Genomic DNA, 23,556 nt, shown 5'->3' on the forward strand with positions numbered 1-23,556 from the left:
GCGGGGCCTCTCGCTCGGCTCCTCGGCAAAGCCGCCCCTGGTTGGCACGGAGCCGAGCGCATCCATCCCGCCGCCCTCAGGCCACCGCGCGGCTGCTGCCCCACATGAGTGGGGCGCCGAAGGGGCTCCTCTCCCGGCGCTCGGGGTGGGATGAGGTCGGGACGCAGCGGGAGGAGGCACCGGCAGGGCAGAGACCGGGTCGGTGCCGGGGCTGAGCCCCGCGGGGCTCCCCGTCTTTCCGCTCCGGTGCCTCGACGGCCGGCGCCGCGCCGAGCCGCGCCATGCCGTTCCGGGCGGGGCCGCACTACATCTCCCAGCGACCCGCGGGTTCCTTCGGCCCCTCCGCTTCCCTCCGCTTCCCGCCATGGCGCCGTTCGAACCGGCGGCGCTGCCGGAGCTGCTCCCGGTGTTCTACCGCCGGCTCTTCCCGCACGGCGCCTACGGCCGCTGGCTCGGCTACGGCGGCGGTGAGCGGCGGAACCGGGCTGCACCGGGCGGGGCGCGGGGAGGCGAGTGCGGGGCTGAGACCGCGCACCGGCGGGGTCCGCGTGCCCCCCCAACCTCCCCAACCCACCCCGCACCCCCGCAGTGGAGAAGAACTACTTCCAGCTGCGGGAGTTCTCCTTCACGCTGCGGGACGATGTGTACGTGCGGTTCCAGTCGTTCGGCAGCCCGCAGGAGCTGGAGAAGGAGCTGCAGAGGACCAACCCGTACAAGATCGACATCGGCGCCGTATATTCGCATCGCGTGCGTCCCCCCCTTCCCCCGCCCCCGAACTCCCCGGTGGTTGCGGGAGGACGACGGGGTGACCCCTCTGCTCCCCGCAGCCCAACCAGCACAACACGGTGCACCTCGGGGCGTTCCAACCCGTGGAGAAGGAGCTGGTGTTCGACATCGACATGACCGACTACGATGACGTCCGGACGTGCTGCAGGTTCCCGGGGGGGCTGGGGGCTGCGGGTTCCCGGGGGGGCTGGGGGGGCTGCAGCCCCGTAGAGCCGGGATGGCGCCCGCCTGACTGCTGTGCTCTGCCCGCAGCTCGGCCGACATCTGCTCCAAGTGCTGGACTCTGATGACCATTGCTGTCCGTGTGATTGACCGCGCGCTCGTGGGTGAGAGATGCGGGGAAGCACGCAGCCTCTGTGCACTGGGACCCTGCTGCCCTTCGTAGTGATGCCTTGAAGTGGGTCTAGGGGAGCGCTGCTGTGGGGCTGGAGCAGGAGCAGAGGGCAGGCAGGTGCCCGGCGTGCTCCCCCAGCCCCTGTGTGCCCCATAGAGGACCTGGGCATGAAGCACCGCCTGTGGGTGTACTCGGGACGGAGAGGTGTGCACTGCTGGGTCTGCGACGACGCCGTGCGCAAATGGTCCCCGGCGCTGCGTGCGGCCGCTGTGGAGTACCTGAGCCTGGTGAAGGTGGGTGCATGGGGGGAAGGGTTGTGCTGCCCACCTCCTTGGGCTGACCACGCTGTCCTTGCCAGGGTGGAGCTGAGACGGTGAAGAAGGTGAACCTCTCGGAGCCCGTGCACCCCTTCATCAGGTGGGTGCAGATGTGCTGCCTGGTGCGGAGCCAATGGCCGTGGGGTGCTGAGCTCCATCTGCTCTGCAGGCGGTCGGTGAACGTAGTGGAGAAGTACTTTGAGGCGTACGCACTGCAGGGCCAGGACGTCTTGGGCAGCCCCGAGCGCTGGGACAAAGTGCTGGCCTTGGTCCCAGAAGGTATCCTTCCAGCTGCTCTGCTCAGGGTGGGCAGTGGGGTTCGCGTTGGCTGTGATCGGCCTTAACAGCTGGCAGAGCACCGTGAGCTGCTGCAGAGCGAGTTCCCCAAGAAGCGCGACTCAGTGCAGCGCTGGGAGCTGCTGAAGGGCCGCATGGAGCGGACACGGGTGAGTGGCTGTGGGGTGGTTCTGGGGTGGCTGTGGGGCAGTGCTGCTCCCTGACTGCCTGTACCCACAGCGGGCAGCAGGCAGTGGGAAGGGCATGGCGTGCTATGCAGACTGGGAGATCATGCTGCAGTACTGCTTCCCACGGCTCGACATAAACGTCAGCAAAGGCATCGGGCACCTCCTGAAGAGCCCCTTCAGCGTCCACCCCAAAACAGGTGGGTCTCTGTACCCCAAATTGGGGGTTCCGGCTGTTTGTGGGGTCAACAGCCCATGCGGGGCACCCAGGGCAGCAGTTCCATCTCTTGCAGGCCGCATCTCAGTGCCACTGGACCTGCAGAGGTTGGATGACTTCAATCCGTTCGCAGTGCCCACCATCAGGTCTGCACATGAGGCTGGTGGCGGGGGATCCCCAGCTGTGGGCAGCCCCCCACATGCCGCCCTTCCCTGCAGCTCGCTGTGCCAGGAGCTGGATGTGGCTGGCGATGATGCAGAGCAGGAGGACAGCGAGGAGACGGAGCCAAAGCGGCGGATGCGGGGTGAGCGGGGCCGGGGAGCAGCAGGGGGGGTTAATTGCAGGCGTGGGCAGGCCGGGTGGGGGGTCCAGGCCCACCCCCCTTCACCCTCTCTCCTCAGACTACCGGCGTACGCAGCTGGCGCCCTACGTGAAGGCCTTCGAGCAGTTCCTGGAGGAGATGGAGCGCGCGCGGCGTGGGGAGCGGCTGTGGAGGAGCGGTGAGCGCTGGGGATCCCGCCGCTGCCAGCTGCTCTTCATTGCTTATTGAAAACCTAATGAGGTTCAGTAAGGCCAAGTGCAGGGTGCTGCGTTTGGGTCAGGGCCATCCCAGGTATTCACACAGACTGGGGAAAGATCTTGAGAGCAGAGAAGGACTTGGGGGTCCTGGTAGACGAGAAGCTGGACACGAGGCAGCAGCGTGCACCTGCAGCCAGCTGTGTTCTGGGCTGTGTTAAAAAAGTCATCCCCCTCTATGGGCTCTGGTGAGGCCCCATCTGCAGCGCTGCGTCCAGGCCTGGGGCCCTCAGCACAGGAAGGACGTGGAGCTCTGGGAGCGGGTCCAGAGGAGGCACTGAGATGAGCAGAGGGCTGGAGCAGCTCTGCTGTGAGGAAAGGTTGAGGGAACTGGGGCTTGTTTAGCTGGAAGAAGAGAAGGCTGCGGGGAGACCTCGTGGTGGCCTTCCAGCACTTGAAGGGAGCGGATAAACAGGAGGGGGAACGGCTGTTGGTGAGGGTGGGTGCTGACAGGACAGGGGGGAATGGTTTTAAAGTGAGACAAGGCAGGTTGAGGTTGGATATGAGGAGGAAGTTTTTCCCCCAGAGGGCGGTGAAGCACTGGCACAGGTTTCCCAAGGAGGCTGTGGATGCCCCAGCCCTGCAGGCATTGGAGGCCAGGCTGGATGTGGCTCTGGGCAGGCTGGGCTGCTGGTTGGCAACCTGCACACAGCAGGGGGTTGGAGGTGGATGAGTGCTGTGGGCCTTTGCAACCCAGGCCATTCCATGATTCTATGATTCTATGATCATTTGATCTCTAAAACCCCATTTCTGCTCTTTCCCAGACCAGCAGGGAGAGTTCTGACCACGCTGCCGGCAGCCCCTGCCCTTGGGAGGCCGTTGATTGACCTTGATTGACGTCTGCTGCTGCTGTGGGGCAGGGAGACTGACCCCCCCCCCCCGGTTCCCTTCTCACTTCTTTTTATGCTTTTTGTACTTTTTGTACCCAAAATCCATTAAAGGGCGCTGCTCAGCCCCGTGTCCGTGTCCCTGGGGGGCAGAAGGGATGGGGCTCCCGCGGGACAAAACTCGGAGCGGGGCAAAATTCCCGTTCCCGAGGAACGGCTCCCGTTCTCGTGCCCCGGAACGTCCGAACGTGGCCCGGAACGCCCGAGCGCAGCCGGTGGGGCGGGCGGGCGGAAGTGCGCCGCGCCTCTCCCCCGGAAGTGATTCTCTTTCCGGAAGTCGCGCCTTCCGCCGCTTGGTCTCTTTCCGCCGCCATCTTGGGCTCCGCTTCCCGTACAGTGAGTGTCACCGCCGCCATCCGCCTCCATCCGCCACCGCGTGGGGCCGGGAGTGCGGCCGGGACGGGAGGGAATGCGGGAGGGCAGCGTCGGAGCGGTCGGGGCCCTCGGTGGGGCCAGGGCAGCTCCGAGAGGGCAACGCCGGGGCGGCCCCGCGGGGACGGCTCCGCGCGGCGGGGGGAGGCGGCTGAGGCCGCGGCCAGGCAGGGGGGAGGCGGGAGAGCCGCGTAGGCCACTGCCGGTCCGAGCCATGGGGTGGCGTGGGATCCGCTCCCGTCTGCTCTGTGCTGGGTCCGCGTTGTTGTTACCGGCGCGGGCAGCAGCCGGGCGGCCCTCGGTACCGGTTGATCTCCGAGCCCCCGGTGTGCGGTGGCGTTGGTTAAGGCCCATTGCCGGCGTCTGAAGGCGGCCCTTCGGGGACTTCTCGGGGCGGCCGCGAGTCCGGTGTGGTTTTTTTTTTCCCCTTGTTCACGCAGAAATGCCTGGCGAAGCTACAGAAACCGTCCCGGCCACAGAGCAGGAGCTGCCGCAGCCACAGGCCGAGACAGGTGAGCCGGGGCTCCGGACCGGCGCTGGGAGAACCGCTGAGCCGTGAGCCCATGGTGGGGGAAAGCAGCAGTGGGGCGGCTGAAGGCAGCGCTGTGGGCTCCGTGCTGCCCTGGGGTTCACTCAGTCCCAGCCTGGTCCTCGGCCAGCCAGGCCCAGCAGAGTTGGTGGCCCTGCGTTGCAACAGGGGCACCTTCCGTCTGCCCTCATATTGCTGTGCTGCTCACTGTGCCCGGGTAAAATCTATGAGTGCTTTGCGCCCGTGTGCCTGGTGTAGCATCTTTAAAGGCAGGGGTTACTTCCAGAGGAAGCTTTGGTCACCGAAGTTATGTTTTTTGTCTCTGCATTCAGGGAGGCGTTGCATCATCTACATTGGCATGAAAACGCACGTGGGAAGAGCATGCAGTGCGTGATGGGCAAATAGTTGATGTGGTCAAGGGTGTGGGAGAGGTGGGACGCAGGAGAAGCTGGGGCAGCCTGAGCAGTCAGAAGCTGCTGGCAGGGTGCATCCGTTGCCAGGCGGTGGCCTCCTGGCTCTTGGAGCAGGTTGAAGTGACGGCTGCTGTGTGACAGCTGTGTGGCTGTGTCTGGGGGCAGCTGCTCCATTCCCCGTCAGGCATAGCTGGGATTCCTGCGGCTCGGTTGCCTGCCAGGGACTTGTGTCCATGGGGCCTCTCCTGGGGCACTGTGCTTCACTGGGTCACCTTCTGTCAGCACCGTGCTGCTCTCGAATCTCTCGCAGCGTTGTGGAGGCTGGGAGAAGTTGATCCCAGGCTGAGCTGCCAGTGCTGTGCCAGTGCTGTCCCCTGCCCTGGGGGGTGGCGTGGGGTGGTGAGGCAGAGCGGGGCTGGTTGCCCCCTCTTGTTTGTTGAGGAGGTGGAAGAGTGAGCACAAGGACTGTCGTGGTCATTGTGTCTGTGCTGAGCCTGCCCCCCTGGGGCCAGGCCAGGCAAGAAGCCGGGCTCTGGAGGGCTCTGGTGCAGGGTGGGAATCTTCAGTGTCTTCCTCTGGCTTTCATCTCATGCTTCAAAGGTTAGTTGGTGTGTGGGAAGTTCGTGATGCTCAGCACAGAGGTCTCTGTGCAGGGCAGGGCTCCAGCCTCTAGCGTGCATGTGGCATGGTCACAAGAGGCTTTGCAGTCTATTTACTGTAAACATCCCTTAACAAATTACACATGGTTTGCAAGAGCCCCCACTCCACATTTGTTTGTGGAAGTGGCTGCTGGAGGAGGAGGGGTTGTCTGTGGGGCTGATTACAGGACGGCCTCACACAGTGCTCTCTGGTGCGTGGGGGTGAAGGAACAGAGAGGGCTGGACAGGATTTTTCTTAAGAGAGCAGAGTTGTCCTTTCTGCTTGCTCAGTACCGGGCCGGAGGCCAGCGTGCTCTTGGCAGGACGCACTGCTCCTTTTTGAAGTGTTTATGGCTTCCCCCCGAGCTGAAGTGTGCTGGTTGATGCTGGCTGTCCTGGCCAGTGGCTGGAGCATCGAGCAGAGCAGCTGCAGGCTCCTCTGCTGCCCTACGTTTTGGAATAGCATGGGGTCAGCAGGGTGTTAGAAACATCTTCTGAGCCGTGGTTCTTGGGCAAGAAAAAGTGAGCGCACCTGAAGAAGAAGCTGTTGTGGGTCTTTCCTGTGTGTGTTGCTGCTCTGGGCAACGGAGGGGGGGGCGTGGAGTACCTGACTGGCTGTGGTCTTAATTTGGGAAAGATAGAGCCCTCCTGTGGGAGATCCATGTGGGGTGGCTCCTTCCTACAGGACAGCAGGCAAGAGTCAGCACCCAGAAGTTGCTGACTTTTCCCAGAAGGGAAAAAGGAGGAAATCTGCTCCCGTCTCGTGGCTGCAGCTCTGCAGGCTGCGCTGGGGCGCTCAGCCCTTGGCAGGAGGCCTGGCCACGTCGCCCCTGTCTCCACGTCGCCCCTGTCTCCATGTCACCCCTGCCTCACGTCACCGTGGGCGTGCAGGGCTGTGCTGCCCACACAGCCGGTTCTGCTCTCCTGACTGGTGGCACCAGTTCTGCTGGTCTGCTGCTGCCTGGGCTCTCGCGCTGCCTCTCCCCTGCCCGGGGCTCCTTTGGTTCTGTGTCAGGCGTTGGGAATGGCCCGGCTGCGTGGAACGGGGCAGTGAGCGCTCCGAATGTAACAATCTGTCCTTCTCACCGTTCAGTTCCAGCTGCCCTCCCTCCTGCAGCCCCTGCTGCCACTTCTCCTGCCGCAGCGCCAGGTACTCAGAGCTCCTCAGTAACACCCCGTGTGTCACATTAACCACAGCGTGCTGTTCTGGATGTTTGTAGTTGCATTAACCCTGCTGGTGTGCAGAGGGAGAACTCTGGGTCCTGGCCCTGTCCTTACTCAGAGGAGCCAGGCAGGCTTCCTCCTGGTGCTCCTGGGAGGCTGCTGGGGGAGGCTGGCTGCCTGCTGCTCTCCAGCTCCCTCTGTGTCATCCCTGAGCCTGGGACCGCTTCCCAGCACTGGGGAGTGCTGGAGCCCGGGGTGGGGTCCCTGAGAGCTGCTGGGGCATTGTGCCCCTGGGGGCTGGAGCTGTGGGGAGCCCAGAGCCAGAAGGCGGACGGCAGGCTGTTGTGGGTGTGCATGTGTTTCTTCCTGTGCTGCCCTTGTTTTCTCCTTTTTTCTCATGGGTTCACTTTGTTTCTTTCCTTCAGCTGTTCTTCCTGCCGCTCATTCCCTGCCTCTGACTCCAGCCCTGGGCCCAGCTGCCCAGGCTGTTCCCACGGAGCCGCCCAGCTCTGCCCCAGCCATGCCCCCAGCCCCTCTCTCCCCTGCTGTGGTCCCAGCTGCAGCAATTCCTGTCTTCTCTGCCCCTCCCCAGCCCTCTGCCGCAGCTCTGCCCCTCCCAGTTACTTCTTCCCCTCCTCCAGCTCCAGTTCCACCATCCCCAACTGGTTTTGCTGCCCAAGGTTCTCCAGGGCCTGCTGCTGTCCCAGTCAGCCCAGTGTCTCCAGGACTCCCAGTCCCAACGTCTCCAGTTCTGGCTGCTCTTCCTGCTGCAGGACAGGCAGCCCCCCCGGCAGCCCCCCCATCTCCAGCGAGTCTCGGCTGTCTCCCAGCTGCTCTTACGCCTCCTGTGAAAGTCTCTACTCCTCCCAGCCCCGCAGGAGCCACAGCGGCTCCTCACCCTGCGCCTCCCAGGAGCCCCGGGGCAGCCCCAGCTGCTCTGCCACCTCCCCTGGCAGCAGCCCCTGCAGGTGCTGCAGCTCTTCCCCAGAGCCCCCCTGCGATGCCAGTGCACCCTGCTGCACCTCTGCCCCCTCCAGGTGCCCCGCTGAGCCCAGCCCTGGCAGCCACCATCTCCCCACCCATCTTCCTGTCTGCCCCCATGGCGCTGGCCCCTCTGCTGCCAGGTGGCACAGTGCCCTGCAGCGCTGCTGCTCCCCTGCGGGGCCCTGTGTCTGGGACTCCCATCTGCCCGCTGGCTCCAGCTGCTCCTCCCGGGACCCTGACCTGTCCTGTGGGCCCTGCCCTGGCAGCCCCTGGCTCCCCTGCAGGTCCCCATTCTGTGGCCAGGCCCCCCCCTGGGAGCCCAGTTCCTGTGTCAGCCTCTGTCCTGCTCAGCCCATCCCCAGCAGCTGCCTTGTCCCCCTCAGGGCCGCCACCAGCAGCAGCAGCAGCTCCAGTTAAAGCAGCTCCAGCGACCCCTGTCTCACTGCCAGCTGCTGTGACTGCTGCTCCTGCCAGTCCCCTGCCTGTCACATCAGCGATGGCAGCTCCAGCCACCCCTCCTACGGCCAAAGGAGCACCCCAGAGCCCACTGCCTGCTCCACTGACTCCCTCTGCCCCTGCTGCACCAGCTCCTGTGGTTCCTCCAGCCTCTGCTGCCACCAAAGCAGCAGCCCACAGCCCAGTCACCAGCCCGTCTGCCTCTGCTGCTGTGGTTTCTGCAGCTACCCCTGGTGCCACCAAAGCAGCTCCCCAGAGCCCTGCTGCTGCCCCCTCTGCTCCTGCTGCGGTGGTTCCTTCAGCTTCCCAAGCTGCAGCTGCCCCTGCTGCCACCAAAGCAGCTCCCCAGAGTCCTGCTGCCACTCCAGCTCCTACAGCTGCCCCTGCTGCCACCAAAGCAGCTCCCCAGAGCCCTTCTGCTGCCACTCCAGCTCCTGCAGCTGCCCCTGCTGCCACCAAAGCAGCTCCCCAGAGTCCTTCTGCTGCCACTCCAGCTCCTACAGCTGCCCCTGCTGCCACCAAAGCAGCTCCCCAGAGTCCTGCTGCCACTCCAGCTCCTACAGCTGCCCCTGCTGCCACCAAAGCAGCTCCCCGGAGTCCTGCTGCCACTCCAGCTCCTGCAGCTGCCCCTGCTGCCACCAAAGCAGCTCCCCAGAGCCCAGTCATTATGCCCTCTGTCTCTGCTGCTGCAGTTCCTGCAGCTCCCCAAGCTGCAGCTGCCCCTGCTGCCAACAAAGTGGCTTCCCAGAGCCCTGTTACTGCTGCACCAGCTCCTGCAGTTCCTCCAGCTGCCCCCTCTGCAGCCAAAGCAGCTCCTGGGAGCCCAGCTGCTGCCCCCTCTGTCCCTGCCAGCTCCCCACCCGTCCCACCTGTGCTGGCCGCTCCAGCTGCACCCCCTGCAGGCAAGAAGTCCCCAAAGAGCTCCGCTGCTGCCACATCGTCTCCCTCTGCTGCAGCAGCTCCACCAAGTCCTGCAGCTCCAGCTGCCCCCACTGCAGCCAAAAAGCCCCCAAAGAGCTCTGCTGCTGCCCCCTCTGCCTCTGCTGCACCAGCCCAAGCTGCAGCCAAAAAGCCCCCCAAGAGCCCTGCTGCTGCCCAGGCTGCTCCCTCTGCTCCTGCCACAGCTCCACCAGCTCCAGCTGCCCCCACTGCAGCCAAAAAGCCCCCAAAGAGCCCCACTGCTGCCCCATCTGCTCCCCCTGCCCCTGCAGCTCCAGCATCTTCAGCTGCAGCCAAAGCACCTCCCAAGAGCCCCACTGCCACCCAGTCTAATTCCTCTGCCCCTGCTGCAGCCAAAGCACCTCCCAAGAACCCCACTGCTGCCACGGCAGCCCCTGCTGCTCCCTCTGCCCACCCTGCAGCTAAGGCAGCTCCTGCCAGCCCGGCAGCCCCTGGCACGCTGCCTCCGGCTCCAGGTGCTGCTGCCTCAGCCCCGGGGGCTCCTGGTGCCCTCCCAAAGCCAGCAGCCGATCGTGCTGCCCCCCGCACCCCAGAAAACAGAGGCCACCCCTCCTGCCTCTTCTGTGCCGAACGCTGCCCCTGCCAAGAAGCAGCCCCCCACCAATAAAGGCAGCAAGCAGGCCCCACGTCCATCCCCAACCAAACCTCCCGTGAAGGCCCCCGTTCCCGCCAGTGCTGCAGTTGATGACGATGATGACCTGCCCCCCCTGATCCCCCCCGAGGTGCCCGCTGCCGAGCCGCCGCTGCAGCCCATCCTGGTGGACCTCTCTCCCCGAGCAGCCGAGGCCCCCGCTCCTAAGCAGCCCATGGTGAAGAACGACAAGGGTACTGCTGGTCAGCACGGTTTGCCGTGTGCATGGAGTGTCGCTGGCTGCCCACCAGATACTAACCCACCACGGGCCCCGAGTGCCCCCCGTGTCGCCCGGTGCGTCCGTGTGCCGTGCTGAGGGGGGTGGGGGGCCGAGGCTGTGCCATCACCTCTGCGGCGCTCGGCACGGCGCCTGCAGGCTGCTGTCACTAACAGTGTCCTCGGGCACGGAGCGCGGTGTGAGCTGTGTGCGTGCTGGGACTGCTGCCTGAGCTGGAGCTTCGGGAAGAGCTGCTCCGCGCTGTGCCCAGCTGCGTGGGCTCGGTGTTGGCTGTGTGTTTCCCGCTGTCCATCCCCCACAAGTGCAGAGCTGGGGGCCGTGCTGGTGCCACCTCCATCCTGGGGCGTTGGCATCTCCCAGCAACCTGCAGGGACCTTTGTGCGGGCTCCTGTGTGCGTGGTTCCAGAGAAGGAAACAGGCGTGAAGTTGGGTAACGGCTGCATGAGAGAGCGCCGTGCACACCGGCAGCCTGCTGTGCGGGCTGGAGACACGCAGCTCTGCTTGGTGCCTTCCTGCACAGCAGGCAAAGCTGTGCAGTGTTCTGGAAGGTTCCGTGCGCTGCAGCAGCAAGAGCTGGTGGAGAGGCCGACCTGAGTGTCCAAAATGGTGCTTTTTGATGAGAGCTTTCAAACTAAGTACGGATCATCCTGTCATCCAGTCACAGAGAGGTGCAGCAGCCTCAGGGACCTGGTGGACTGGGTCTTGAATCAGTGCCGTGTCTCAGCTCCTGCAGCACCAGCTGCTGAACAGGTTTGAGGAGCTCTGAGAGCATTGCTGCTGACTCACAGCCCTGGGCGGCGCTGCCCTACCTGGGCCAAGGCTTTGGTCGGGAGCCTTGGCATTGGAGCGAGCCTTTGGGCCCACGCAGAGCTCCGGCAGCCCCACAGGGCACCGCCTGGCCGGTCACAACCCCCTGCTTTGGCTTCTCTGGCCGCTCCTGGGCATCTTCCACCGTGCTGAGAGCCGGGAGGCACTGAGCCGGTGGCACTTAGTGGCCCGCCACTGTCCCTGCTCGTGGCTGCAAGGAGAGCTCCTCCCACCAGGTGCTGCTCAAGCGTATTTAATGGCAATGCACTGGGGCTTTTTAACTGTGTCAGCACCTGGAATCCCCAGCGACAGCTGACACCAAGGCATTAGGGTTCCATGATCTGATTGCGTCCCTTGGAGCTACCTGCAGCTTCTGGCAAGGTGCCGAGCTGAGAACTGTGACGTGTTCGTTTCTGCAGGGTCCGGAACAGAGTCTGACAGCGATGAGTCTGTACCAGAGCTCGAAGAGCACGACTCCACACAGGCCACGACACAGCAGGCACAGGTAGGGAGGGGTGCGAGGAGCCACCCCTGTGCCTGCAGGGTCAGAGGAGCCCTGTGCCCCGCCAGCTCTGCCTGGTTCTCACAGCGCTCTCCTGTTTGCTCTTCTTGCAGCTTGCAGCAGCAGCTGAAATAGATGAAGAACCTGTTAGCAAAGCAAAACAGAGCCGGAGTGAAAAGAAAGCACGGAAGGTAAGGGGATGGCACATGGGCAGATGTGCGTGTGGACAACCTCTGGCTTTGGGTCTGGCATATTACCCCCCCCCAAGTGCTTGGCATTTGCTTTGGGAAGCCATTTGGGGCAGCAGCTCCTCACCTCCCCACCCAGCACTGCAGCAGCAGGGTCTGTGGGAGCTGCAAGAGGTTTGTATGACTTTTTGCCTTCATTAAACCCCTAGGAAAGGGAATGTCCGTGTTCACAGGCAAAATCCTTGTGTCTGGAGTGGCTCCAGCTCATGGTGTGGATCCATGGCGTGGATCTTTGCCTGTCCTGGGGGTTGAGTTTCCTCCCGGACTCTGCGCTGTGTCAGTCTGAAAACCTGGGGATGTCTGATGAGGGGACACATCTCATCACGGCCTGAGCTGTCTCAGCACCTCTTCATCCCCCCGCTTTTCTTTCTCATTTGTTTTTCAGGCAATGTCTAAACTCGGCCTCCGCCAGGTCACAGGAGTAACCAGAGTCACCATCCGCAAATCCAAGAACATCCTCTTTGTCATCACAAAACCAGACGTGTACAAGAGCCCAGCATCAGACACCTATATAGTCTTTGGAGAAGCAAAGGTGAGCTCACTGCTGTGCCAGGCAGCCACGCTCCTCCATGCTCACAGCAGCAGGGCAGGCTGCAGAGCTGTGAGGGCTGCTGGGGGTTTGTCCTTGCTGCCTGCACCCCTATTTGTGCCCTGGGGTGGCGCAGGCAGTCCCACAACCCACACCAATGTCTTGCATCCCTGTGGGGCTGCTGCGTGTGGGCGCTGCTGAGCTCAGCCTCACCCACCTGAACCCGTGTGCTGCCTTCAGACTGCACAGACCTGGCCTCACTTCTGCTCCTTCCCTCCTCCAGATTGAAGACTTGTCCCAGCAGGCCCAGCTGGCAGCTGCCGAAAAGTTCAAAGTGCAAGGAGAAGCTGTGTCAAACATCCAAGAAAACACACAGACCCCCACCGTGCAGGAGGAGAGCGAGGAAGAAGAGGTGAGCCTTCCCTAGATGGCCCCGCAGGGCTTCTCCATCCACCTCCTGCCCGTGGTTGTGTCTGATGGGCAGCCAGCAGGATTTGTGTGCGGGCACAGAGTTCTCCTCCATCCACCTCTGCCTCAGTGGCAGCAGGGTGCCTCTAGGGCGGCACAGCGGGGGCTGCTCAGAGCCAACGGTGCTCGGCTGCAGTCAGACCCGCGTTCTGTGTCCTTAGGTTGACGAAACCGGTGTGGAGGTGAAAGACATCGAGCTGGTCATGTCCCAGGCCAACGTGTCCCGAGCAAAGGCAGTCCGCGCCCTGAAGAACAACAGCAACGACATCGTAAACGCTATAATGGTGAGCTGCTGAGTGCCGGGGGGGGCTGCACCCCCATCCCCCCGTGCTGTTTGGGGGTCACTGGGGGGCTGCTGACACCTCTTTCTCTCCGCAGGAGTTGACGATGTAGCCGTCCAGAAGGAGGAGCCTATTTTTTTTTTTTTGGTATTTCAGAGAAGAGTTAAAGGAACCTAAATTTAAAATTTGTACTGTTTCTATCAGTTAATAAAAGTTAATTGATAGAGCCGCACTGAGTGAAGGCGCAGCTTCTCTCGGACGCCCCCCGTCTCCATGGTAACCGCCGACTCCGCCCCCCGCGACGACGCGCGCAGTGCGCATGCGCGCCGAGAAGCTGCTAGAAGGGAGGAGGGAGCGGGCGCGCGCGAGGGGGGGGACGGGGAGGGGGCGTGGCCCGCGCGCGGGAGGCGACACGCGGGGCACGCGCATGCGCAGCGAAGGCGGCCGAATCGGCGCGGCGGTATTTTGCTGCGTCACCGACGCTGGGCGCCGCCGCCGCGCGGAGCATCGTGGGAGCCGAGGCCGCGCCGAGCCCGGAGCCCGCGGAGCCCTCGGCCGCACTGAGCCGCGTCACCGCCAGACCGGACCGGAGCGCCCCGGAGCCGGACGGGCCGCCCCTCCCCCCGCCCCGAGCAGCGCCAGCCGGAGCCGCCGACGCCTCTCGCCATGTGAGGCCCCGGGGGGGTCGGGGGGTCGCAGCGCTCCGGGGCGCGCCGCGGCCGGGCCGGGCCTTTGCGTGAACGGCGCTGACCTTCGGGGGCCGCGCCGCGCCGGGCCGGGAGCTCCGCGCTCAGCCGCGCGGCGGGCCCCGATCCGCGGCCTGTCCCGGCACGGCGCCGCGCGAGGCCCCGGGAGCCGCTCCGAGCCGCGCCGCTCCGCCGCGCGATGAATGGGCACCGGGGCGGGGCCGCCCGCTGCTGCGGCCCGGGGTGGGGCCTGGAGGGGGTGGACGGGGCGGGGGGGCGCCGGGCCGCGTTGAGCGCTGAGCCCCCGGGGCTGGGCCGTTGGGGGCTCGGTTCCGATAGAAGCGCGGTGATTGAAGGCGATGCGAACGGCGGCGCCGTTCCGACGGATTTTATTTGTCCCAGACTCGGCGCTTGGGGCAGATAAATGTCGGTTGCTCGGCGATGCGTCCGATGGGAGCGGCGTGGTTTTGCCCCTTAGCACCTGCGTGGCCCCGCTCTGAGCTCCGGCGCTACTGGATGTGACTGAAAAGGAGAAAAGCATCGCAATGCTCTGTGTAACCTTTGAGGAGTGCCTCATCCCGAAACCTCGGCGCTGCTGCACTGCGCCCGGGGTTGTGCTCACAGGGCCCACGTGGTGCTGGGAGATGAAAGCCGAAGTAGTTATGCAGAGCAGAACTTGTAACGCTGGATGTGGAGCTGGGAGGTTTTCTTGTGATCCTATCTGGGGATGAGAATCTTTGTACGGCAGATGATGTCTGTAACCATCAGGGTGCTCTGCAGAACAGGAATGTGCCTTCCCAATGAGTTGTAGTGTGCAGAATGGGTTAGAAAAAGCACGTGGGCAGCTTTGGGAACATCCCGGATGGCCTCAAGCAGCACCCAGTGTGACATGAGCTCAACCCGGGGGCACAGGGCATGAGGATCCCCCCCAGCTGCGCCCACCAAAGGGTGAGGGGGCTTCTCAACCCAGTGTAGTGCTGCAGTGATGCCATCCACGTTGGATTGCGATAAGACAAGGGGAATGGTTTTAAACTGAGCCAGGGGAAGTTTAGGTTGGATATGAGGAGGAAGTTTTTCCCCAGAGGGCAGTGAGGCCCTGGAACAGGTTGCCCAAGGAGGCTGTGGATGCCCCAATCCTGGAGGCTGGATGTGACCCTGGGCAGCCTGGTCTGGTTGGCAGCTGCACACAGCAGGGGGTCGGGACTCAATGGTCATTGTGGTCCTTTGCAACCCAGGCCATTCTGTGGTTCCATGATGAGAGGAGGGTTCAACAGAGGTGTAGAGTGGCGGTGTTTGTTCAGGAGGTTCCCAGAATCTGTGGGTGGTGGTGAGAGCCCACCAGGAGTTTGGGGGGGGTTCCATTGCTGCACTGGGCACTGCTTTGTGCCTGGCAGTTTGTTGCTGGGTGGGACGTAACGTTTATTTGCTCTGTTCTGGAGGAGCTGAGTGTGGTCAGGACAGGAGGATGATCCGTCACCAGAGCACACACTCGAGTTGACAATGTTGGCATAAGGCTGAGGTAGTGTTCAATTAATTTATTCTGCTCTCATACTATGAGCTCAGCTGAGCGAGGAGGAAGCGCAGGGCTTTGCTTAACAATCCTGACATCCTTCCCATGCTGTGAGGAAATGGGTTCTGGGTCTGCGAGGCTGTGGGGGAGCCACCTGCGCTGCTGGCCCGGGGCTGCGCACAGCAGTCACGGTGTGGGCAGCAGCACAGCATGGGGTGGTGGCTTCTGGTGGGGATTCCTGCATAGCTGCCCTATTCACATGCTGAGTCCTGCCTCAAGTGCTGCATCCAGCAGCCCGGGGAAGGCCTCTGTTCTGAGAGGGGGGGAAAAATCGCTGAGTGGTTCCTTCCTGTAAGACTTTGTCACAGTTCTGATGTGGTACGGTGAGGTATTTCAGCGTCTGGGGAGGTAACAGAAGTTTGCCGTTAGGAACACGAGTTCATTCTGCTAAGCTGTAGTGCAGTTTGTGAGGTTTTGGAGGCTCTGAGAGCAGTGCTGATGGTGCCTCTGAATGCTGCATCTCAATAAAGATCCCAGCAGCAGAGCTGGGCTGGAGCGGCACGACTGAGGAACGCGTGCAGCTCGCAGGAAGGTCGGGGACGTCTCCGCCGGCACTGCAGCACGTGCAGAGGCTCCTCGCTATTCACAGGAGCCCCGGCACCGTCTTGGCAGGGACACTGAGGCTGCTGTTGTGGTGACAGGCCGCACTGGGTGCAGGGTCTCTGTCCCTTAGCGGAGTGGTGGCTGCTGCGTGCAGCTCTGCAGGGCTGTGGGTACCCGCGGTGTTTGCTGCTCTCATGGCTGCAGGCAGAGAAACTGAAACCGGAGCGCCTTGGGGCAGTGCAGGGATGGCTGCGGAGTGGATCCACTTCGGCCTCGCTGCGCACGGCTGCGGGCCGCCTGCTTTCCTCCCCAGCAGCCCTTTTCCTGGTGCTCGTTTTGCTCACTCGCCTTTGGCAGCCGAATCGCAGCAGCTGGGTCCCAGCTCTTCGCAGTCGGAAGGGAACTTGCAGCAGTGGCTGCGGGTCGCAGCGCAGGTGAGCGCGGTGCCGGCAGCTGAAGGGGCTGGGAGCTGAGATCTGCTGCGGAAGCTTAGCGGCGGTCACCCTGATGGAACGTTCTGGAAACTTAATCCGTCTTTGCTTGGGCTCTTGTGCCGTAATGCTTCAGAGTGCAGTGCTGAGTCTGAGCGCCTCGTGGTGTGAAGATGCTACAGAGAGCAGCACCGTGTTCCGTGCGTCCTGGTGTGCCTTCACTGCCTGGAGCTGTGCTGTAAATACCAAAGGAAGCGACCACTGGGTTCAGAACAGCAAACTTTGGGCCCAAAACATTGAAATTCCAGTGCTGCTCACGTCTCTGGAACGCGGCCTGGGAGCAAAGCGTCCGTGCTCACCGTGCCATAGCAACAGCAGCTCCTGCTGGGTGTCCCCGTGCTCAGCGCTGGAATGTTGTGATGGGGGGGGCTGGCTGTGGTGGTTTAAAGGTGGTTAATGGTGAGCTCGTAGCTGAGAACAGGCAGGAGGTTTTCAGATGCGCTCTGACTCAGGCTGCTCTGTGCCTCAGGGAAACAGAGGGAAGCTGAAGGCGGGCAGCGGCCCTGACCTGTGCATCTTGATGTGTGTCTGCAGGCAGCCTGCTTCTGCCAAGTGGTACGACCGGAGGGACTACGTCTTCGTGGAGTTCTGCGTGGAGGACAGCAAAGATGTCAATGTAAACTTTGAAAAGTCCAAGCTCACGTTCAGGTGGGTGCCGGGCGCCTTGGCGCAGCCGCTGCTGTTGGGCGACATCTTCTCTGGAAGCAGCCAGTTCTGCTGCCAGCCTGGATCGGTGCCGTTTGTTCCCTGCTGAGTGCTTTTTTTCTTCTCTCTCCAGTTGTCTTGGAGGAAGCGATAACTTTAAGCATTTAAACGAAATCGACCTTTTTAATAATATTGATCCAAATGTAAGTATCCTCTGCAGCTCTCCTGCACCTTCTTAACGCCGCATGCAGAACGCTCAGCTCCTCCTCACGCATGCCTGCCTTTCCTGCAGCGAGTTGCACCCTGCAGAGCAGAGCTGCTTCCCCAGCTGCTGCTGCTTCCTGTTGTCCTCCCCACCCTGGGGCAGGACAGACTTCTGCTCAGGGAGCTTCACCTGCTGCCTTTGCTCACAGTTCTCACTGTTGTGATTAAAAGCGAAGCACTGATGTCTGGATTGATGCAGATCTGCTCGTAATGGAGCCGTTCTGACAAACACCACGCGGTGACTTCGTGTGTCTGAGCGCTCTTGCACTCTAAGGACCAGCTTTCTTACAATGCTGGAAGTAGCTTTAAGAACAGACAGTGCTTTTCATTACAGAGAGTAATTTAAGGCTCAAAACAATGAATGCTACAAGCTCGTGGTGGTGGCAGTGATTACCAAACTAACCAATATCTACTTGTTTTTTTTTTTCCCCAGGAATCAAAGCATAAAAGAACAGACAGATCTATCTTGTGTTGTTTACGAAAAGGAGAATCTGGTCAGGCATGGCCAAGGTTAACAAAAGAGAGGGCAAAGGTGGGTTGCATCCCCCTGGTGGCCGTAGCAGCAGTCCTGATGGCCCCTCTGTTTTGGGGGTGGGGTGGTGTTGGAATGGTGCGGCGTTTGGCAGGCTGCTTGCTTTGCTGCTGGTTGGGATGGCAGCGCTGGCAGCTCTCTTCCTGTGTGCTGACAGCTTGTCTTCCATTTTTGTGTGTTAACACACAGCTCAACTGGCTCAGCGTGGATTTCAACAACTGGAAAGACTGGGAAGATGATTCAGATGAAGACATGTCCAATTTTGATCGCTTTTCTGAGGTATGGGAAGATGAATTCCGGGAGGTTTGGGTTCTGTTCGGCTGGGTGCGCGGGCAGGCAGTGACAGACGGCTTTAGAGAGTTCTCTTCCTCTGCCTTCCTCCTGCTCCCTGCCATCTCACCCAGGGAGGAAGGCCCTTGGTGCAGTGCTGACGAGCAGGGGAGCTCAGGGCAGGAAGTTACAGCTCGGGGCAGACTGCAGTTGCTTGAAGTCGTGCTGTGGGCTCTTGGCACTGCAGCTCGTTGTCAAATGTGGAATGAATGCGTGTCCCGCTGGTGTCGGTCACCTTGTAATTTCTGCATAGCAGCAGCAAGGCTTGTCAAAAACCCGGTGGCTGTTGGTTATCACAATTTTAAGCTGTTTTATGGGGTTTTAGTCCTGTTTGTGAGGCTTCACTCTGTGGCTTTTATCTTTGTAAAACAGATGATGAACAACATGGGTGGAGATGACGACGTAGACTTACCAGAAGTAGATGGGGCAGATGATGTGAGTACTCTGCGGTAGCCGGGTGGGTCTGGCTGCACAGTCAGTGCTACTTGCTGAAGTCAAGCTTGCGTTCCCCACTTCAGCACAGTTCTAAGTATAAATGATGCCAGACCTTGTTTGTGAAGCGCTGCAGTTGAGCAGCAGGAGCTGTTTGCCCCTTCGGTTGTGCTGGGGACAGTCGCACCAGTGCTTGCGGTGTCCAGGCAGCTCTGGTGTTGCAGTGCTTGGTTGCTGCGGGCTGCAGGCAGCTGCTGGTGAAACTTCGCCAAGCCCTGTCCTGAGGAACCCGTGCTTCCCTGGAAGATGCTCTGAGAGCAGGCTTGCTGCTCTGAGCTTCTGAAGGTGCCCCCAAGCATCGTCTGCTCCACTTACTGTCATTTTTCTTTGCAGGACTCACCAGACAGTGATGATGAAAGTAAGTCGGCGTCCGCCTTCCTCTGCCCCTGTGCAGCAGTCCGCGCGCGCGGGGCTGGAGGAGCTGCGCAGGCCAGCTGTGCTGCCCCGGGGGTCACGCGAAATCTGGGCTGCCAGCTGATGCCGGCGCCTCCCCGCAATGTGGGATGTTGCTCTGTGAAGCCTTCGCATGCCTGCGTGGAGCACTGTGCGGCCTCCTGGGCTGCTGAAGCCCTGCTGCGGCTTCGGCTGTGCGCGCAGCAGGCGCTGGGCGAGCGTCAGAGCCTGCAGTGCTGCCGCGGTTGAACTCCTGCCCTGCCAGCGGTGGCTGCGCAGAGCTTCCTTGTGAAGAGCCGCCTCTGCGGCACTGAGCCCAGAGACCCTGAGCTGCTCTGTGCCTTTCCTGGCTGTGGGCTCGGTCTGCTTGCTCACGTTGCCTGTGCCGCAATATGGCGGTTGGTGGCTTTGTTTTTGTTGCAGCTGGTATTATTATAAACACTAATACTTTTTTTTTCTTCTCTCCTCTTTAGAAATGCCAGATCTGGAGTAAAGAAAACTGTCGTCTTCAGGGTTTGGGGAAAGAACTTCATCACATTTCATAATTGAGATAAGAATTCCTGAGTTGATAGCCCTAAGGGGAGATATTGCATCCTTTAACCCATTTTTTTCAGTCCATTTTAAATGGCTTCACTGATGGTAGGTGTGTACCATTGTGCGGGGCAGTCTTAAGCCACGAGAGGCAATAAATGACGTTATGCATGAATTCCAGACTTCCAAAAACCAATTGAGGTATGGGCAATCGATCCGGAACAGTCGCAATAAAGTTTACAGAGCCTCCTTGCCTCGTAGCAGACCTAATAGCAGAGCAGGCCTTGCGTCCTGTGCTCGATTGGCTTTTTCCCCCCTGTGGCCCACGGTTAAATCTGACTTTTGTGCCCGGAACAAAAAAACTCTTCTTGGATTTGGCTCACCAAAATTTGAACAAGCTGCGCAATACCTCTGTGGTGTCTTCAGGTGTGTTCCACTAATGTTTTTATTAAAAAGGAAACAAAATTCTCTCTGTTTGCTATTTAATGGTTAGCTGTGTGTGTCCCGGTGCCCCGCGCCGTGAGGGGTGAGGCCCAAACTCCATCCCCCACCCCATGGATCCGTGGGGCCGCGTCGTTGCTTGTGGATCTGTACGTGAGACCAAATGTATTTGCACTGCTGGTATGGAAGCAAGTGACAACATCTGTTCTACCCGACGGGGCTCTTTGTTACCCGGCCAGGCTGACAAACCTCAATTTCTGTTCAGAGCGGTGGGAATTTTTTTAATGTCTACATTCTTTCTAATAAACTGTTGAAGACTCCACCCTGCCTCCGCTGCCTCTGACTGCGCGGCCGCGGGCTCCGGGCGCCGCTTCCGGTGCCGCAGACCGAAATGGCGGCGGGCGGCGGCACGGGAAATGTCCGCGTGCCGGGAGCGGGGCGGGAGGCGGCGGTCACCGCGCCCGGCCCAAGGACACACGCAGAGCGCGTGCGCCGCCGCTTCCGGCGCCTGACTCCCACCCCTTCCGGCCAGTCCGCTATTCGCAGCGCCCAATCAGCGCGGGGCGTTTCTAGACGGTCGGGCGCGCGGACCAATCGAGAGGAGGTGCGACGAGCGCCGGGCGCGTCCAACCAATCGAAGCGCGAGAGCAGGAGGCGCGGGTCGGCTTCTACCCAATGAGCGCGAGCGGTGGGCGGCAGCGCGCGCCGAGGGCCCGCCCCCTGCGGACCGCGTCGAGCGGGCGGAGCGCGGGGCTCAGTCGGCGCCGCCATGTTGGGGCTCGCGGTTCGCCGCTCCGCCGCCGCCGCCTCCGCCGCCCGCCCGGCGCTGCGCCACGCCGCCGGGCCGGCCCATGGCTTCCTGCCGCCGCTCCTTAGCCGCGGGGCCGGCCCGGCCGCCGCCGTCGGCGCGCGTGAGTGTGGAGCGGCCGCGGGGTCACCTTGGGGCCTACGCGGGCGGGGGGGCGTCGCGGCGAGCGCCGTTCCCGGGCCCCGTTAAGGGCTGAGGGGCCCTCGGCGCCCGCCTCCACTCGCTCTCTCCCTTAGGCCGGGACCATGCGGCTCAGGCGGCCCCCGCCGCCAAGGCCGGCTCCACCACCGGGCGCATCGTGGCCGTGATCGGCGCGGTGGTGGACGTGCAGTTCGACGAGGGGCTGCCGCCCATCCTGAACGCCCTGGAGGTGCAGGGCCGGGAGACGCGACTGGTGCTGGAGGTGGCCCAACATTTGGGTGAGCGGGGCTGGGGGGATCGGGGGGGGTCGGTCCTCTTCCGGTGATGATGGATTTCGGTGACTTTCGTTCTTCTGAGCTCGCTGAAGCCACGCACGAAAATCTGAGGAGGGGGAGGAAGAGGAGAAAGATGGCTGCTGGGGGGCTGGGGGCTGCACTAGAGGCTGCGTTTTCCCTGCGCCGTTTTGTCCTTCGGTGCCTCTCCCAGCAAAGCGTCCTCTTGGCAGGGGTGGGAGGAATCGTGCAGCTGTCCCCAGGGTCAGCCCGAGGGCACTGCGGTAACTCTGTCCTCGGCAGGGGAGAACACGGTGCGCACCATCGCCATGGACGGCACGGAAGGGCTGGTGAGGGGACAGAAGGTGTTGGACTCCGGTGCTCCCATCCGCATTCCCGTCGGCCCCGAGACCTTGGGAAGGATCATGAATGTCATCGGGGAACCCATCGACGAGAGGGGCCCCATCACAACGAAACAGTGAGTGATGCTGCAGGCCGGGCCGTGGTGCTGTGTGGGGTTTGGCGGCGGGGGCTCGGGGTCTGGCAGCGGTTGCTGCCCGTAAGGGATCCGAGGGATCCACGTTGGCCGCTCATTTCCTTCCCTCTCGTGCTGCAGGTTTGCTGCTATCCACGCCGAAGCCCCTGAGTTCGTGGAGATGAGCGTCGAGCAGGAGATCCTGGTGACGGGCATCAAGGTGGTGGACCTGCTGGCCCCCTATGCCAAGGGTGGCAAGATCGGTGCGTAGCCCCCAGGGGGAGGGTGGAGCAGAGGCCCTGCGCCCCCCGCAAGGCTCAGAGCCCATCCCCACACAGCAGCTTCCTTCGCTGATGAGCGACCTTTTGACTTTCGTTCTACTGAGCTTGCTGAAGCAACGTTTGTTGTCTGAGGAGGAAAGGGATGAAGGGAGACCCCGGGGTGGCTGGTTTGACTCCAGGCTGAGGGCGTCACGCTTTCCCCCAGGTTTGTTTGGAGGCGCTGGCGTCGGCAAGACAGTGCTGATCATGGAACTGATCAACAACGTGGCCAAAGCTCACGGCGGTTATTCGGTGTTCGCCGGTGTGGGGGAGCGAACCCGCGAGGGCAACGATTTGTACCATGAGATGATTGAGTCCGGGGTCATCAACCTGAAAGATGCCACCTCCAAGGTGCTGCGTGAGGCCTGGGCTGGGCTGGGGGCCCGCAGGCACAGCAGCTGTGCTGATGCTGGCTCTCCTCTCGTGCCAGGTCGCTCTGGTCTATGGACAGATGAACGAACCCCCGGGTGCCCGTGCCAGGGTGGCTCTGACTGGGTTGACAGTGGCAGAGTACTTTAGGGACCAGGAAGGCCAGGATGTGCTGCTCTTCATCGACAACATCTTCCGCTTCACCCAGGCTGGCTCAGAGGTTGGTGCTGACCGCAGGGCAGCCAGCTGCCCCAGCTGCAACCAGCCTCCATCGGGGCCGTCCCCACAGCAGTGCTGCCCTTCCCGGGGGTGCTGCTTGTTGTCTCACCCGCTCCATTCCCTCCTAGGTGTCAGCCTTGCTGGGCAGAATCCCCTCCGCCGTGGGCTACCAGCCCACGTTGGCCACCGACATGGGCACCATGCAGGAGCGCATCACCACCACGCGCAAAGGCTCCATCACTTCGGTGCAGGTAGTGCCAGCGCTCTGCCCTCTGGGCTGGGTTCCCCTTGGCGCCCACCTCTGTCCCACGGTGCCCCCCCTCCCCGCAGGCCATCTACGTGCCCGCAGATGACCTGACAGACCCCGCCCCGGCCACCACCTTCGCCCATTTGGATGCCACCACGGTGCTGTCCCGTGCCATCGCTGAGCTGGGCATCTACCCTGCTGTGGACCCGCTGGATTCCACCTCCCGAATCATGGACCCCAACATTGTGGGGCCCGAGCACTACGACGTGGCCCGGGGTGTGCAGAAGATCCTTCAGGTGAGGGGAGGTGGGCTGGGGCGGCGACCCCTTGGGTGCTTTGGGGGGATGAAGCCCTGGCTGCTCACCGCCTGCTTTGGTCCCCAGGACTACAAGTCCCTGCAGGACATCATCGCCATCCTGGGCATGGATGAGCTGTCTGAGGAGGACAAGCTGACCGTGGCCCGGGCCCGCAAGATCCAGCGCTTTTTGTCCCAGCCCTTCCAGGTGGCTGAGGTCTTCACCGGCCACATGGGCAAGCTGGTGCCCCTGAAGGAGACCATCAAGGGCTTCAAGCAGATCCTGGCAGGTGAGGAGGGGGCAGGGGGAGCTGGGGGCCGCGCTCTGGGCCTGGCACCGGCTCCCCCTACCGCTGGCTGCGTTTTCCCCCAGGTGAATACGACCACCTCCCGGAGCAGGCCTTCTACATGGTGGGGCCCATCGAGGAGGCGGTGGCCAAGGCAGAGAAGCTGGCTGAGGAGCACGCATGAGCAGGGCCGCCTTCACCCCTCCCGGCTCCGTGTGGGGCCAGACCCCGAGTATTTAAGGTTTCCAATAAAACGTTGGTGAAAACAGCCCGGGCCCTGCGTGCAGAGGAGCCCTTCCCCACCCCGGGCTGCATCTGGGAGGGGCCTCTGCCGTCTCCCCCATCGCGCTGTAATCCTTGGGGGGAATTACTGCAGCAGTGCAGCGCACTGCGCTGCATCCGGCTGC

General features: G+C 62.3%; 4 protein-coding genes and 2 non-coding genes across 9 annotated transcripts; all 6 read left to right on the plus strand.

The window, feature by feature from the left end:
* The first annotated feature begins 322 nt into the window (after positions 1-322).
* On the plus strand, positions 323-3,632 carry PRIM1 (DNA primase subunit 1). Of its 2 annotated transcripts, none has more exons than XM_048928660.1 (13): positions 323-467; positions 590-747; positions 828-934; positions 1,039-1,112; positions 1,277-1,413; positions 1,479-1,537; positions 1,607-1,716; positions 1,792-1,883; positions 1,954-2,098; positions 2,192-2,261; positions 2,334-2,419; positions 2,517-2,615; positions 3,461-3,632. In XM_048928660.1, exons 1-13 carry the CDS (start codon positions 365-367, stop codon positions 3,526-3,528), a joined length of 1,308 nt encoding a protein of 435 aa, XP_048784617.1. In that variant the 5' UTR covers positions 323-364; the 3' UTR covers positions 3,529-3,632. The 2 variants fall into 2 exon arrangements, with proteins under 2 accessions (XP_048784617.1, XP_048784618.1); XM_048928661.1 differs by having other exon boundaries at positions 324-467; positions 3,456-3,587.
* A 174-nt stretch (positions 3,633-3,806) lies between these two features.
* NACA (nascent polypeptide associated complex subunit alpha) lies at positions 3,807-13,030 on the plus strand. 2 transcript variants are annotated; one of them, XM_048928551.1, is made up of 8 exons: positions 3,807-3,914; positions 4,391-4,462; positions 11,190-11,275; positions 11,386-11,463; positions 11,906-12,052; positions 12,333-12,461; positions 12,679-12,801; positions 12,896-13,030. In XM_048928551.1, the coding sequence occupies exons 2-8, from the start codon at positions 4,393-4,395 to the stop codon at positions 12,908-12,910; spliced, it is 648 nt and encodes a 215-aa protein (XP_048784508.1). In that variant the 5' UTR covers positions 3,807-3,914; positions 4,391-4,392; the 3' UTR covers positions 12,911-13,030. The 2 variants fall into 2 exon arrangements, with proteins under 2 accessions (XP_048784508.1, XP_048784507.1); XM_048928550.1 differs by lacking the exons at positions 11,190-11,275; positions 11,386-11,463; positions 11,906-12,052; ... (1 more) ...; positions 12,679-12,801; positions 12,896-13,030 and adding exons at positions 6,624-6,680; positions 7,120-9,810.
* Positions 13,031-13,266: 236 nt separating this feature from the next.
* On the plus strand, positions 13,267-20,038 carry PTGES3 (prostaglandin E synthase 3). 2 transcript variants are annotated; one of them, XM_048928554.1, is made up of 8 exons: positions 13,267-13,466; positions 16,623-16,736; positions 16,867-16,936; positions 17,431-17,529; positions 17,719-17,808; positions 18,232-18,294; positions 18,685-18,709; positions 19,218-20,038. In XM_048928554.1, coding segments are annotated over exons 1-8 (483 nt in total). In that variant the 5' UTR covers positions 13,267-13,464; the 3' UTR covers positions 19,238-20,038. The 2 variants fall into 2 exon arrangements, with proteins under 2 accessions (XP_048784511.1, XP_048784510.1); XM_048928553.1 differs by lacking the exon at positions 13,267-13,466 and having other exon boundaries at positions 16,594-16,736.
* A 437-nt stretch (positions 20,039-20,475) lies between these two features.
* On the plus strand, positions 20,476-23,417 carry ATP5F1B (ATP synthase F1 subunit beta). Its single transcript, XM_048928552.1, has 10 exons — positions 20,476-20,627; positions 20,761-20,943; positions 21,241-21,415; positions 21,554-21,675; positions 21,899-22,083; positions 22,163-22,321; positions 22,449-22,571; positions 22,651-22,863; positions 22,951-23,152; positions 23,236-23,417. The coding sequence occupies exons 1-10, from the start codon at positions 20,486-20,488 to the stop codon at positions 23,331-23,333; spliced, it is 1,602 nt and encodes a 533-aa protein (XP_048784509.1). The 5' UTR covers positions 20,476-20,485; the 3' UTR covers positions 23,334-23,417.
* On the plus strand, positions 20,981-21,055 carry LOC125685615 (small nucleolar RNA SNORD59). Its single transcript, XR_007373486.1, has one exon. It is a non-coding gene; the product is annotated as a small nucleolar RNA SNORD59 (small nucleolar RNA).
* On the plus strand, positions 21,757-21,829 carry LOC125685614 (small nucleolar RNA SNORD59). The gene has a single exon (XR_007373485.1). It is a non-coding gene; the product is annotated as a small nucleolar RNA SNORD59 (small nucleolar RNA).
* Positions 23,418-23,556: the final 139 nt, after the last annotated feature.

This window comes from Lagopus muta, chromosome 28 (assembly GCF_023343835.1).
Source record: "Lagopus muta isolate bLagMut1 chromosome 28, bLagMut1 primary, whole genome shotgun sequence".
Classification (NCBI taxonomy): Eukaryota; Metazoa; Chordata; class Aves; order Galliformes; family Phasianidae; genus Lagopus; species Lagopus muta.

Excerpts from the sequence above, each read along its gene's own strand:
- PRIM1 (XM_048928660.1), top strand. The coding sequence starts at position 365 with ATGGCGCCGTTCGAACCGGCGGCGCTGCCGGAGCTGCTCCCGGTGTTC. Across the intron at positions 935-1,038 it reads GACGTCCGGACGTGCTGCAG|CTCGGCCGACATCTGCTCCA; the intron begins GTTCCCGGGGGG and ends CTCTGCCCGCAG. Across the intron at positions 1,414-1,478 it reads AGTACCTGAGCCTGGTGAAG|GGTGGAGCTGAGACGGTGAA; the intron begins GTGGGTGCATGG and ends TGTCCTTGCCAG.
- NACA (XM_048928550.1), top strand. The coding sequence starts at position 4,393 with ATGCCTGGCGAAGCTACAGAAACCGTCCCGGCCACAGAGCAGGAGCTG. Across the intron at positions 4,463-6,623 it reads GCAGCCACAGGCCGAGACAG|TTCCAGCTGCCCTCCCTCCT; the intron begins GTGAGCCGGGGC and ends CTCACCGTTCAG. Across the intron at positions 6,681-7,119 it reads TTCTCCTGCCGCAGCGCCAG|CTGTTCTTCCTGCCGCTCAT; the intron begins GTACTCAGAGCT and ends TCTTTCCTTCAG.
- PTGES3 (XM_048928553.1), top strand. The coding sequence starts at position 16,609 with ATGTGTGTCTGCAGGCAGCCTGCTTCTGCCAAGTGGTACGACCGGAGG. Across the intron at positions 16,937-17,430 it reads TTAATAATATTGATCCAAAT|GAATCAAAGCATAAAAGAAC; the intron begins GTAAGTATCCTC and ends TTTTTTCCCCAG. Across the intron at positions 18,295-18,684 it reads AAGTAGATGGGGCAGATGAT|GACTCACCAGACAGTGATGA; the intron begins GTGAGTACTCTG and ends TTTTCTTTGCAG.
- ATP5F1B (XM_048928552.1), top strand. The coding sequence starts at position 20,486 with ATGTTGGGGCTCGCGGTTCGCCGCTCCGCCGCCGCCGCCTCCGCCGCC. Across the intron at positions 20,628-20,760 it reads GGCCGCCGCCGTCGGCGCGC|GCCGGGACCATGCGGCTCAG; the intron begins GTGAGTGTGGAG and ends TCTCTCCCTTAG. Across the intron at positions 21,676-21,898 it reads TGCCAAGGGTGGCAAGATCG|GTTTGTTTGGAGGCGCTGGC; the intron begins GTGCGTAGCCCC and ends GCTTTCCCCCAG.